This window comes from Aplysia californica, unplaced genomic scaffold (genome assembly GCF_000002075.1).
Source record: "Aplysia californica isolate F4 #8 unplaced genomic scaffold, AplCal3.0 scaffold00370, whole genome shotgun sequence".
Lineage (NCBI taxonomy): Eukaryota > Metazoa > Mollusca > Gastropoda > Aplysiida > Aplysiidae > Aplysia > Aplysia californica.
The window spans coordinates 40,725-53,589 of NW_004797640.1; the positions used below are offsets into that span (position 1 = coordinate 40,725).

The window sequence follows — 12,865 nt, forward strand, 5'->3', positions numbered from 1 at the left end:
TATCTTCTAGCCTATCCCCAGTATTTTCTAGCTCATACCTAATATTTTGTAGCTGATCCCAGTATTTTCTAGCTCATTCTTAATATTTTCTAGCTCACCCCCAGTATTTTCAAGACTATTCCTATTATTTTCTAGCTCATTTTTTATATTTTCTAGCTCATCTTTAATATTTTCTAGCTCATGCCCAGTATTTTCTACTTCACCCCTAATATTTTTGAGCTCATCGCTAATATTTTCAAGCTCATCCCCAGTTTTTTCTAACTCATCTTTAATATTTTCTAGCTCATCCCCAGTATTTTCTAGCACATCAATGGTATTTTCCAGTACTTTTTAGCTCATCCATATTTTTTCTAGCTCATCCGTAATATTTTCTAGCTCATCTCCAGTATTTTCTAACTCATCCTTAATATTTTCAAGCTCATCCCCAGTATTTTCTAGCTCATCCGTAGTATTTTCCAGTATTTTTCAGCATATATCTGTATTTTTTCAGGCTCATTTCTAATATTTTCTAGCTGATCCTTAATATTTTCTAGCTCATCCACCGTATTTTCTACTTCATCCCTAATATTTTCTAGCTCATCTGTAATATTTTCTAGCTCATCCCCAGTATTTTCCAACTCATCCCTAATATTTTCCCAGCTTGATTTTCACAAACCAAGAGTTCTGGTGTGAAACTAGATCTACACCTAAATTGATGCAAACACAAAAATACAAAACCTGCAACTAGTCTGAATAATCTGTAAACATTGTCTTTATTGTATACAAAAAGAACAGGAATGTTGCAAGTTGAATCAGGCATAAAAAAAATAACACTTCATCAACACACACATGACCACTTCAGGACGGTACACAAGAATCTCTAAGATGAGCCAGCCACAGATACTAATAAATTATTAAGTCGAGTCCGGATAATTCGAAAACAAACAGCGGTAAACCTGAAAAAAATTTTTTTAACCGTTTTTATTTCCGCCTTTTCGAGTATCCTGACTAAACCAAAACAAAAAACCAAAAAAATCTCGCTGTCCCACAGTTTTTCATTTTTCAGTTCAGCAAACTCCATTGTGCAGTGTCTCCAGATACAGAGGGGATCCACATAAATTTATTTCAAATGGCACAACACTTAACTTTTGCATAGACAGGGGCTACCACAACTCAATTTTTTTGCAACATGGAAAATTTCATAATTTGTCGCAGTTAGGCACTTCGTCCAACTCATGTGCGAAGAACATTTTTATCAAATTAATGTCTCAGTCTTTCTACTTGGCGACATTGTCTCCTTCTCAAGTCGAACTAGCCCTGAGAGTAGGCAGGGTCAAAGCCCACCTGCTTAATGATCTTAATTGTGTCTGCGGGATGTTTAAAAAAACCTAAATTTCAATTACATTATAATCCGACCACAACCCATATTTGGTCGCTTTTAAGGAAAAGGGGATTCCAGAAATTTTGACCAACACCAAAAGTGGGCTTTGCCCTACATCTAGGAGAAGTTTGGTTTCATTTGTGTGTATATTTTTTGGGGTACAGGGAAAACTCTCCTAGTATTTTAAAGAAACGGAACAAGAGTCCAAAAGCTTTACCTTCGATATTCTTAAAACAGCATATTTCTGGATAGCCCCCTTGTGCTCAAAAGCGACCAATTACATTATAATCTGACCACAACTCGTATTTGTCATGACAAGGAAGTGTCGTCACAGAAATCTCCACCATCACCACGAGTGTGCTGGGCCCAACAGAAACACTGGCCACAGCTCTGCTGCATGTGTGTACAAAAGTATACAGACTTAAGGAAATAATGACGAAGTGTCTTGCACCAAAGTAAACCTTCAGCAAGCTCTTCAAACGACCCAAAAAGCAAAATTTTTCAGAACAGAGAAAAGAAATGTGTTCATTCTTTTCAAAATTGTACCAACATCATGATGGTTTTTGCTAAGGTTTTTTGTTTTTTTTTTTTTAGGGGAGGGGTGTTGCTTTTTTTTTTCCAATGTTTAGAATTTGAATTTCGACAAAATATGTCTTGAGCACATGAAACCGATACCACAGATTAAGATTCTGCAATTTAAAAAAATAAAAAATTCTGGACTTAATATAGATCTATCTTAACAGCCTGCAGACAGAACACATTGTTTAGCCGGTCTAGTAAACTACAACACCAAAAGAGGGAATGATACCTGGTAATAAACTGGTTCAAAAGTATGCTGTCGCAAGAAAAATAAGTAAATTCAGTGTTTTTATCATTTTACATTCATTTACCCAGTAAAAAAGCGAGATAAATGGGAGTTGCTCAATTTTCTTGTAACACGATATAAATATGTAAACCAACATTCACAACCGTATTGTACAATAATAGTAAAATATTATAATAATATGAAAATAATCTTACCAGCAGAAACACAGAAGTGAATGCAGGAATGTCTTTGGGGGGTGTATTGGCCGTAAAATATACATCATAAACGATACGGTACATTTTTCTCTCTTTCTCTCCCCCACTTTCTCTCTCTCTCTCCTCTCTCTCTCTGTCTATCTGTCTGTCTTTCTCTCTCAGGGAGCACCATCAACTCATTTGGTATCACACTGAATTATGGTGCTTATAATACCAATTCAAATCCCCAAGAACATTTTTTTAAAGGGAGTCTCAAGGGTTCTCAGTCTAGCAGACTGGACCCGTTTGAGTAAAAAATTTAATAATAATAATAATAATAAATAGCATTTGTATAGCGCATATCCCCGCTCAACAGCAGGCTCTATGCGATTTACACTATATTATTACCCCAGCAGACCATAGAACTCTCCAAAACATTCTCAGCTTCCTGGGAAGCATACAGTGCAAGCAGCTGATTAAGCGCTCAAACACTAACAAACTGACAAGATCTTTCGCTGTCTATAGCCGGTACCCATTCCCACCTGGGTGAAGTGAGGAAAATTCGTGTAAAGTGTCTTTTCCAAGGACACAACGTCGGGTCCCTGACAAGATACGAACCAACGACCTTACGGTTGCAAGTCCGAGAGCCTAACAACATTATTGTGTCGATATGTGGAGGTTCCTCCCCCCCCCCCCTTTAAGTAACGCTCTGTCTCGACAAGGGGCATTAAACCATAACATACAACCTCTCTTCTTCTCTCTCTCCCACACACACATGATCTCACACAAGATGAACTACACTATTTGAACATCATAGAAACAAAAGCAGTATTATTATTATTAATATTAGCTTCCATTTTTCTTTCTATAGTACCTTTACACAACACCACTGGTAAAACTCTCATCTATTTCTACTTCTTCTTCAGGCTTCAGATGTCAGGTCTGAAGCAGACATAGAAAGTTATGTCTTTACAACAGGCATCAAACCATTACATACAGTCTTTAAGTTTTTCTCTCTCTCCCAGCGGGTGGTTGAAGGGCACCACTAGAAGGTCCTACTTCTTTACTCTCCCTCCGTTGTTTCTGTCTGTCTTTTTACCAGCACTATATGACCATTATTGTGTCAATGTGCTTCTCTTTACTCACACAAACTTAACAAACAAATCTCTCTCACCCACACATCATCCCCCACATATGATCCCACACACATGATCCCACACTACTAAGATGAACAAAACAGACATACAAAGATTTGAACACACGACCACTAAACACACACGAGGATCATCTTTGTTTCTCCGACCGTAACCTTTGACTAACGTGAGGCACTCTTTTCTCCCAGGCGTTCTTGCAGACGTAACCCAGACAAAAATAGCGCGAGTCGGAGCCGTAGAGGCCCAGCTGTCCCTGGTGACACAGGTACGTCTTGACCTTGACCTGGTTCTGCCGCCTCATCCTGGCTGTGTACATGGCGTAGATGACCCCCTGGTCTGAGTTGGACAGACCTTCCTTGAGCAGATCAGACACGGCTTGCTTGTACTCTCTTGTGAAGTTCAGCATGTACTGGGAAAAATTAATAAAAGAAAAGAAAATAAATAAAATGAAATAAAATAAAATAAAATAAAATAGACTAAATAAAATGAAATTAAATAAAATATGTAAATTAAATGGGGAAAAAAAAATATATATAATAAATAAAATGAAATAAAATAAATAAAATGAAATAAAATATATAATAAAATATAATAAACAAAATGAAATAAAATAAAATAAGATAAAAATATAATAAATAAAATAAAATAAAATATCAAATAAAATGAAATTTTAAAATTTTAAAATATAATGAAATATAATAAGTAAAACGAAATATAATAAATAAAATGAATAAAATAGAATTTTCTTTTAAATAATAAAATAAAATAAAAAATATAATAAACAAAATGAAATAAAATAAAATAAAATAATATGGTATATGATCAAATAAAAAATGAAATAAAATGAAATAAAATTGAATAAAATAAAATATAACGAATAAAATTAAACAAAATTAAAATAAAATACAATAATATGAAAAAGAATAAAAATCAAAATATAATAATAATACAAGCCCACCCAATGCGCGAGGTACTTAGAATTAGAAAGAAATATTTGGCCCAACCCTGGACAGAGAGCCAAAACTTTAAGGGGCCTGGAGGACCTGTGGCAAACAGCGGCCTTCTCACTAGTGTTTTAGTTTTAGTTTGAGTAGAGGTTTTACGGTGCTCGCAACTGCAAAAGGTCATATGAGCGCCAGAAGATTAGAGGTGTTACAAGAGAGTATAGATGTTTGATAGGAAAGAAGAAGCAAACCACACCAGAGCACCCGCCAACTATCCATTCTCACTAGAGACTGGGGTGTCTATTTAGAGGAGAATAAGAAAAAGAAGGAGGAGGAGGAGGAGGAGGAGGAGAAGGAAGAAGAAGCAGGAGAAGACATGCAATAAGGTCATATATATATATAAGTGCCGAAGATTAGAAGTGTTACAAGAGAGTAACAAACACAAAATAGGAGGAGGGGAGATAAAGAAGATAGATTTTTATTTATAGGAAAGAAGGAGCAAACCACACCAAAGCACCCACCAACCACCCACAGACATACTCTACTACTACCAACAGTGACAAAGAGGAGATATAGACATATGCATACAAAAGTCTTTAATTCTAATATCAGTGACAAAGAAGAGACATACTCTAATACAAACAACAGTGACAATGAAAGCATATATATATAGATTTGAATCTACAAAAGACATACTCAAGTACTAACAACAGTGACAAAAAAGAGGCAAAGACATATGTCAGCAAAAGACTTTTTTACTAATAAATATGACAAAGAAGACACATGCACGTACCTCTTTAGTGGCCAGCACCATGCTCCCCGACACCCAGATCTGAGAGTTCTTCATCACAAACTCCGGCGTGTGCACAGGGTCTAGCGGCATGACCTGCGACATCCCCACACGCTCGGGGTTAAACTTCTCCGGCGGGACCAACTTGAAGAGGGAGTGGTCCGTACCGTCTAGTTGTCGGAACAGCCCCACATCTACCCAGGCAAAGTACGGGGTCCTGTAGAAGTCCATGATGACGGAGCGTTCTAGAACGTCGTACTTGGCGTGCATGGTGCAAGCGTACTCGGGGAACACCGTGTCAGGGTCGCGTTTGGGGTACGAGGGCTGGGAGTAAATGCGTCGGATCTCCGGCAGGTGTTTGAAGGACGGGAGTTCGGACCTGCGCACTTTGATAATCTTTGTGTGGCTGGCTGGCAGACAAGACCTCACTTTTCTGTAACAGAATGGGAAATACAAATTATAACATTGTTTGTAGTATTTCAATTTATTAACTTTTTTAAAACTGTTCTTGTTTTCACTCTGGGTTTTTCGTTTTTCTTTTGTTGTTTTTTTTTCTTTGTATTTTACATTATATCAAACAACACATAACACACAACCTTTTACACTTAGTCTAACTTCAGCCATATGGGTGTGTTGGGAAATGAACAAGCAGACAAACTGGCGAGCAATGCACCTGTCAATACTGACATTAAAATGGACAAAAAGGATGTCGTGAAGGCCCTTGCCACCACACTTAAGGATGAGGAGATTGAGCATGACTATGTGCCAATCTTACGACTTGAAGAACTGGGTGTCTTCAGAGGAAGTGGCAGAACCAGCATGGAACAGGGGATGGAAAGACGGGTTATTAACCAAATGAACACCGGAACGATCAGCAGATGGACTCTGAGGTGGATATTGGAGCGGGAAACGAAGCACGTATGGCAATGCCCCAAGTGCTATGGTGTGGCTCCCAGGATCAAGTAATTCAAAATATGGAAAATAACTGCTTTATCAGTGTTTAAAATTTTTTCCTCTGGTCACCCTCCCAACACACTTTGAGTGTCACTGCAGCTTCATTTTTCATGAAATGGGCCTTTATCAAGATGCTAGCTTCACATAATGCTTATTTTACTTTACTTTTACTTCCTCTGGTATCCTTAGAAAGTCGAAGGGAGGTGCAGGATTTTTTTCACAAAGCAACTAGTCACCTGAAATACTCAATATCGCCTTCATCCTCAATGTACGCAACAACTCTGTTGACCATTTTGCCGAACGTTCTCATCCAGCGATAGTACTTGTGCGGAGAGTGGTAGTAGTACATCCCCTCTCCCTTCTTGAACACACCCAGGTTGATGAACATTGTGACCACCGTCATTTCATCGGGAGCTGGGGTCAGCATATATTCCGGGACGTCCTCGTAGGCACACCAGTTGTCCTGAAGTAAAAGCATGCATTAGAAAAAGGTACATCAGTTATCCTGAAGATTGAAGCATGCATTAGATAAAGGTACACAAGTTATCCTGAAGATTGAAGCACGGATTAGATAGAGACCTGTACAATGGAGGATTGACTTTTGTTGGAAAATGTGAAGTGAGGAACACAACGAAGAAGTTGTAATAAGGCAATAACTTAGGCACACAATTACCATAATAAATACTTTAATTCACTTCCGTATTCCAAAGTCAGAATGGATCCTATAATATGTAGATATTTCTACTAAAGTTAGGCAATAAAAGCTTTGAAACAATTGAATACACCTATAAACTACAAAGGGACCAATTATCCGAAAATTTTGAGTTCGAGAAATAAAATGAAATGACGTTTTAACTTACCATGATTTCTTTTTAAAATCTAAAAGAATTAAATTAAAATTATACAGTAACCATGTAATATTGTATCTTCAGTAAAATAGAATAATGTGCAAAATAACGCAAAAAATTAAACAAGAAAACATAAACATACCACGCCAGGTTTCCAAGGCAACAGCTCTATAGTAAACACTGCATGAACTGAATAAAAGAGAGACATAAAGCAATTAGTGTTGGATAAAAAGTATATAAAATAAACAAGTCAACCTGTCCATCCATGGGAAAATTTGAAAAGAAGAGCTAGCAATACTACCACTGCTGTAAATGCAACTCTCAAACATTTTTTACAACATTAATCAAAAGCTCCCAACTTTCCATACTTCCCAGAATTATATTCTAAAAAGGGTAGAGCCGTTATTTTTTTTTAATGTACTGTCATTGTAATGCTACTGCATCCCCCAAAGAAAAGAAAATATTTATAAACAAACTTTAACTCACCTACCATATCATATTTTAGATAATTATTGATAATTTTTAATTGTTTGGTAAAGACAAAGATCAGGAGTTACAAACGTTTGAGCCCCTCATAATCTCAAACCATACAACATAGATAATAAAATATTCAATTTGCCACGCTATTGCATAGTCCATTATAGCCCCTGGGAGGACTGTGAGAGTAAACTTGAAAGACTGCGTCAATTCAGGAAATCATGGTTAAGATCTCTGTAAGATTTCATTTCAACATGAACGAATGCAAAATGATCACTTTCTGATTATCATTTGAGATAAGAACAATGATAAATAGTCAACATTAATTTAATGGAACTACATATATGTTAGATTGGATGTGTAGGGTATTGTTCACAATATTTTTAATGTAATTACAAGTAGATCAAAGGAGTATGTGGACAAGCCATGCTGATTATAATTGCCTGCCGTGACACCGTTACTGGTAAGGTCGCTATTGTCTGAGAATTTTTTAGGGAAAAGGTGGTTGTCTTAGACCGGATGACATCTCGGACTGTGTCACTATAGGCTATAGGCCTCATCAATATATTAAAAAATATGAGGGGGGGGGGGGGAGAGTGGGAAGTGGTCATTTGTACAGGTTAGGGCTGGATCCTGCTCGTGGAACTGTGGCAGAACACTGACTGAAACGGAACAGTGTCATATATCAACGCCACTTGGCGAGCGCGAGCCCCATTCTTGTTGTTCCGCCATCCTCTCTGCCCCACACCTTTTGTTGTACTGCTCTATCAACTGACCTCAATTAGTGAACCCCATAAATTCACTCCCCCCCCCCCCACCCCATGATTCGCTAAAACAATGGCTCCAAAAAATTCCTTCTGTCTATTGGTTGGACCCCGTTCATTTTGTTTTAATAGGGGGGTTGGACTATACAATCTTTTGTAAAATAAGGGGAGCCGTTCTAAGTTTTCCGTTCCGTTCTTGCGCTCGTGACTCGACTCAGCAGTAGACAGCGACAGGGGAGGGAATCGGAAATCGTTTGGCGATACTGTTCCGAGTTCCGCTGAAGTGAATCGTGAATCGCGTTCCGCCGGCAAGAGTGACGATTCAGTTCCGTTCTCGCGCTCGCGACCCAGCCCTAGTACAGGTAATTGGTTTCAGCAGGTGGACAATACCATTCAACTAGATCTATATTACATGGTCATGAAGACACCAAAAAATAAAATAAATAAAAAGACATCAACTTACACAAAGAGTACACTGCAAGCCCTAGACATGAAAGGCATGCAAAAGCCGCAATCATTTTCTTTGTTGTCCATCTTCCATAGCGCATAATAACGTACTGCCTGCGAACTTTGCCGATAATTGAACTTCCCAGAGCCATGACAATGTCACTCCGATTTCAGTACTTTAGGAGTCTTTGTCATGTGTGCAGGTTCATAAACACGATAGCAAGTTTTAGCAAAATCAGAAATCAGGGGGGGGGGGGGGGGGGCATTCATGGAGATAATAGGGATAGTTAGGCAGCAGAGAAGGCCTACACAAAAATACAAATTGTCAAATCAGAAACAGTTGAACAGTTGATGAGTTCAGGTGGTCTTGTGTGTTATTTATCTTCAGTTCACCAACAGTAGACCAACACTTTCAACAACAGTCTGAACAATTTAAAACTCAGTTTCTTTGCTTCATTAAACTCATCACTGCATGATGTTGACTGCTCCTGTCAAGAAGAAGCTTCACCCGTCTCTGTTGACAGCTTTGATTTAATAATACCGAAACCACAACACATTGACACAGCCACTTCCTACTTCCTGTTGTAGTCGCATTTTTACATCACACTTTGTATATATTTATAGAGGATTTAGACAGAAATAGAACCAGAATCTAGTAACTTTGAGCATGACAATCTGGAAGCTACATAATGAATACTTAAGAAATCAAGGCACCGTCAAGATATTCTTTTATCGTTGCTTAACATTTTTTATAAGATAATGACATTCTACAGAAAGAAAACCGAAAAGTCACCGAATATTAATGCGATGCGATATAATACAGATACAATACTTCGGTATCTTATATATTCACCTTTTTATTTTACAATGTAATTATTCGTAATCTTTTGGAATGAGTTTTGTCTACTTGTACACTTCAACTCCCTCACTGGCGCAGTAGCATTTTCTCCACATCTGCACTGGAGACCAGATCCCAGACCTGCCTAGTTGAGACTTTAAAAATTGGTAATGTAATGGCCAAAAATTAGTAATCTGACTTAAAAATGAGTAATAGATTTAGTATGATTTTTCTTCTACCAAGTTGGGGCTTATAAAAAAACCCAAAAGAATAAAACTTTACGTTACAGCTTACATGCATTTTCTATGTGTACAGTTGACTGTTTACATAGAAAAGACTTCTGATTCCGAGTCTAAGAGGGGCTAATTACTTGGTGTAGGCACTCTTCAGCCTCTTCCTGTCATAGAATTAATTATTCATGAAATTGACGTGCTTTTCGTAATTTTTATAGTTTATAGTAATTTCGTAATTTTGTAACGGGGTCAAATTTCTGGCATATTTTCGTAATATTACGAAAAATTCATAAACATAGGCAGGTCTGCCAAATCCTGAAGAGTGAGCATGGGTGCGAACGTATGAGTGTACATCTCATGATAAAAGTACAATGTATTTGGTTGTGGATGAGTGGAAGGACCTTTGCTATAGGCAGTTCTCTCTCTCTCTCGTTTTGGCGCTGTGGCTTCATAAGCAGTCAGCTATGCCGACAGCACGCAGGAACTCAACACTTGCTCGGGGGTCCTCAACAAATGCTGAACTTGGGTCACTGAAATGTCCCAGCAATTGTGTTCTGGCACAATAGTACTATTGGCAATTGTGACTAACTGTGAATATGTAACTGTAAAGCAACAGTTGCCAACACTTTAAACTGTCCAACACAATGCTGCACTTTAAGTTTTACAGAAAAGAAAGCGAGACTCTGCTACACCTCTTTTACTGACACTGCACAAGTTTCCTGTTGAAAAAAGAATTGTGTACAAGTTGGCCACTCTATGTCACAATAAATGCTGGAATGATAATGCGCCATCAATGACCGTTATCATTCAGCATTGATATTCACTGCATTCAACAACTCTCTCTTTCGGCTGCAAAATAACTCTACCAACCGGAATCAACGTAGTCTGATTCTTTTTGAAAAAAAACAAACAAACAAAATAATCCCAAACAAACACATAAATTGATATGTACATATTTATTTATTCGCTTCTTTAATTTATTTCATCAAATAATCATAGACACAAAAAAGTGTTTTATTTCAAGGCATTTGACAAAAGTGACCTGTGAAATAAGTAATAGACCAATATGTAAACAAAAAACATACATCTATATAATTTTCATCATGTACTTCTACAAGTACACAGATCTCATGCTCGTATCATCATATTATTATGAGGAGAACCATTGCCATCATCATTCAGGACAATGGTTTAAACATTGGTGGTTCATGGGTTTCAATTACAACTCATGGGGGAAATCACCATAGCCCTGTTAACTGGAGTGGTTAAAATACTTGTTCACAACACTTATTCTATCTGTCACAAGAAAATAGAGCAACTTTATTTGACTCTGTACATACGGGGAAAAAAGAAAAAAACCCAGTGGAATTATTATTTCCATTAAGACAGTAACGATACACATTGTGAGACAAGGATTTGTTTTCATCCAATCAAAGAAAGAACACTGAACATCCATGTGCTTGTGGTTATCTGAAAGGCAATAGCTTTCTGCCAGAATGGAGAGAACCAGTTATCAGCTACAGAGTAGAGGGGGTGAAGAACTGGCAGTAGTGGGAGGCTACCCCTGAGATCGTTAGTTTCAGTAAGGTTTTACGGCGCTCGCAACTGCATAAAGTCATATGAGCACCAAGGAGTGGACGTCAACAGAGAAGTCTAAATGGGGAACCAGGCTTACTCTGCTCACCTCTCTTGCCTCAACAGCACAAAGTCTGCTTCGACTATCAAGGCACCCCGGAAATAGCAGTTCACAAGAGAGTGACAAACATACAAAAGAAGTAGAAGAAAAATGATGATTGTAAGGATGAGGAAAGAAAATGCAGCAGTTCCAGAGTGGGTGAAGAACTGACAGTAGAGGTAGGCTACCCCTGAGATCAGACAGGGAGAAACAGACAAAAATAAGAAAGTGTAAAAAACCTGTCCTGCCACAGACAGTTCACATTGAGGATACACAAAGCGTACATACATTGAGCTATTCAAAGTTTTCAGCAGTAAGATAAGTCGATCCATCCTCTGTAAGGTGCATGTAGTTCATTCCATTGATGATGGAAAAATAAGAAATCTCTGGAATAGTGCGCCATTCATGCCCGCATTCAACAATTTCAGCTTGAATTCATTCTACTCTGTACACAGAGCCGACAGAAGAAATCTCACCTAAAAAACAGCTTAAAAATTGCACTGTATGAATGCAAATAAGGGTCACCTACACTAACCATAATCCAAGACAAACATATAAGAAACAAATCTTTCTTTAATGATGAGCTTTTTACAGATATTGTAAATCTATCAATTATCATGCAATAAATCTTGCCATTTCAAACTGAATCAGGCGGAAGGAACTTCGGCGGCCCTCATACAATCACAGAAAGACACTGGCCTTTCTCACAGTACTGCACACAAAACAAGCGAGGGAATGAACTACATGTCATGTAATACTTACAAACTTTTGAATTTTCACTCATATAATCAAAACACAAAACATTGATGGTTAAACACACATGCCACTCTCTAGTCTAATCCTTCAAAATGTCCGCCTTACTCAACTGACCTAGTTAGGAACATCTGTACTCGTAGCAAGAACAATTAGCCAATAGCCTGGAACTATCATTTTATTTCTGGATAGCAACCATGCCATGATTGAAAAATAGAAGTTGTTCTCAAAATCATCTCCAAAAAAGGCTTTTTCTCAAAATTCTCTCCCAAAAAAAGTTTTTCTCAAACACCCCCCAAAAAATAGTTTTTCTCAAACTCCTCTCCAAAAAAATAGGAGTTTGGGGGGAACAAAAAGATTGCGAGTTGCCAGAACCCTTTTTAAAATTTTTTATAGTAGAGGGTTTTACGGCGCTCGCAACTGCAGAAGGTCATATGAGTGCCAAGGGGTGGGTGTCAACAGAGAAGTCTTTACAGGGAATCCGACTTACTCTGCTACCTCTCTAGCTTCAACAGCACAAGGTCTGCTTCGACTATCAAGGCATCCCAAAATAGCAGGTCACAACAGAGTGACAAACATACAAAAGAAGAAGAGGAAAAATGACAATAGTAAGGATCAGGAAAGAAAAA

The 12,865-nt window shown here is 37.8% G+C and overlaps 1 protein-coding gene across 1 annotated transcript; it reads right to left on the reverse strand.

Annotated features, from left to right (window-relative positions):
* Nucleotides 1–3,225: 3,225 nt before the first annotated feature.
* Nucleotides 3,226–10,361, reverse strand: LOC101853400. The gene is made up of 5 exons (XM_005103373.3): nucleotides 8,754–10,361; nucleotides 7,192–7,238; nucleotides 6,438–6,664; nucleotides 5,251–5,680; nucleotides 3,226–3,922 (listed from the first exon to the last, which is right to left on the reverse strand). Exons 1-5 carry the CDS (start codon nucleotides 8,887–8,889, stop codon nucleotides 3,644–3,646), a joined length of 1,119 nt encoding a protein of 372 aa, XP_005103430.1. The 5' UTR covers nucleotides 8,890–10,361; the 3' UTR covers nucleotides 3,226–3,643.
* Nucleotides 10,362–12,865: the final 2,504 nt, after the last annotated feature.

Excerpts from the sequence above, each read along its gene's own strand:
- LOC101853400 (XM_005103373.3), bottom strand. The coding sequence starts at position 8,889 with ATGGCTCTGGGAAGTTCAATTATCGGCAAAGTTCGCAGGCAGTACGTT. Across the intron at positions 7,239-8,753 it reads GCTTGCAGTGTACTCTTTGT|TTCATGCAGTGTTTACTATA; the intron begins GTAAGTTGATGT and ends TCTTTTATTCAG. Across the intron at positions 6,665-7,191 it reads TGCCTTGGAAACCTGGCGTG|GACAACTGGTGTGCCTACGA; the intron begins GTATGTTTATGT and ends CTTTTACTTCAG.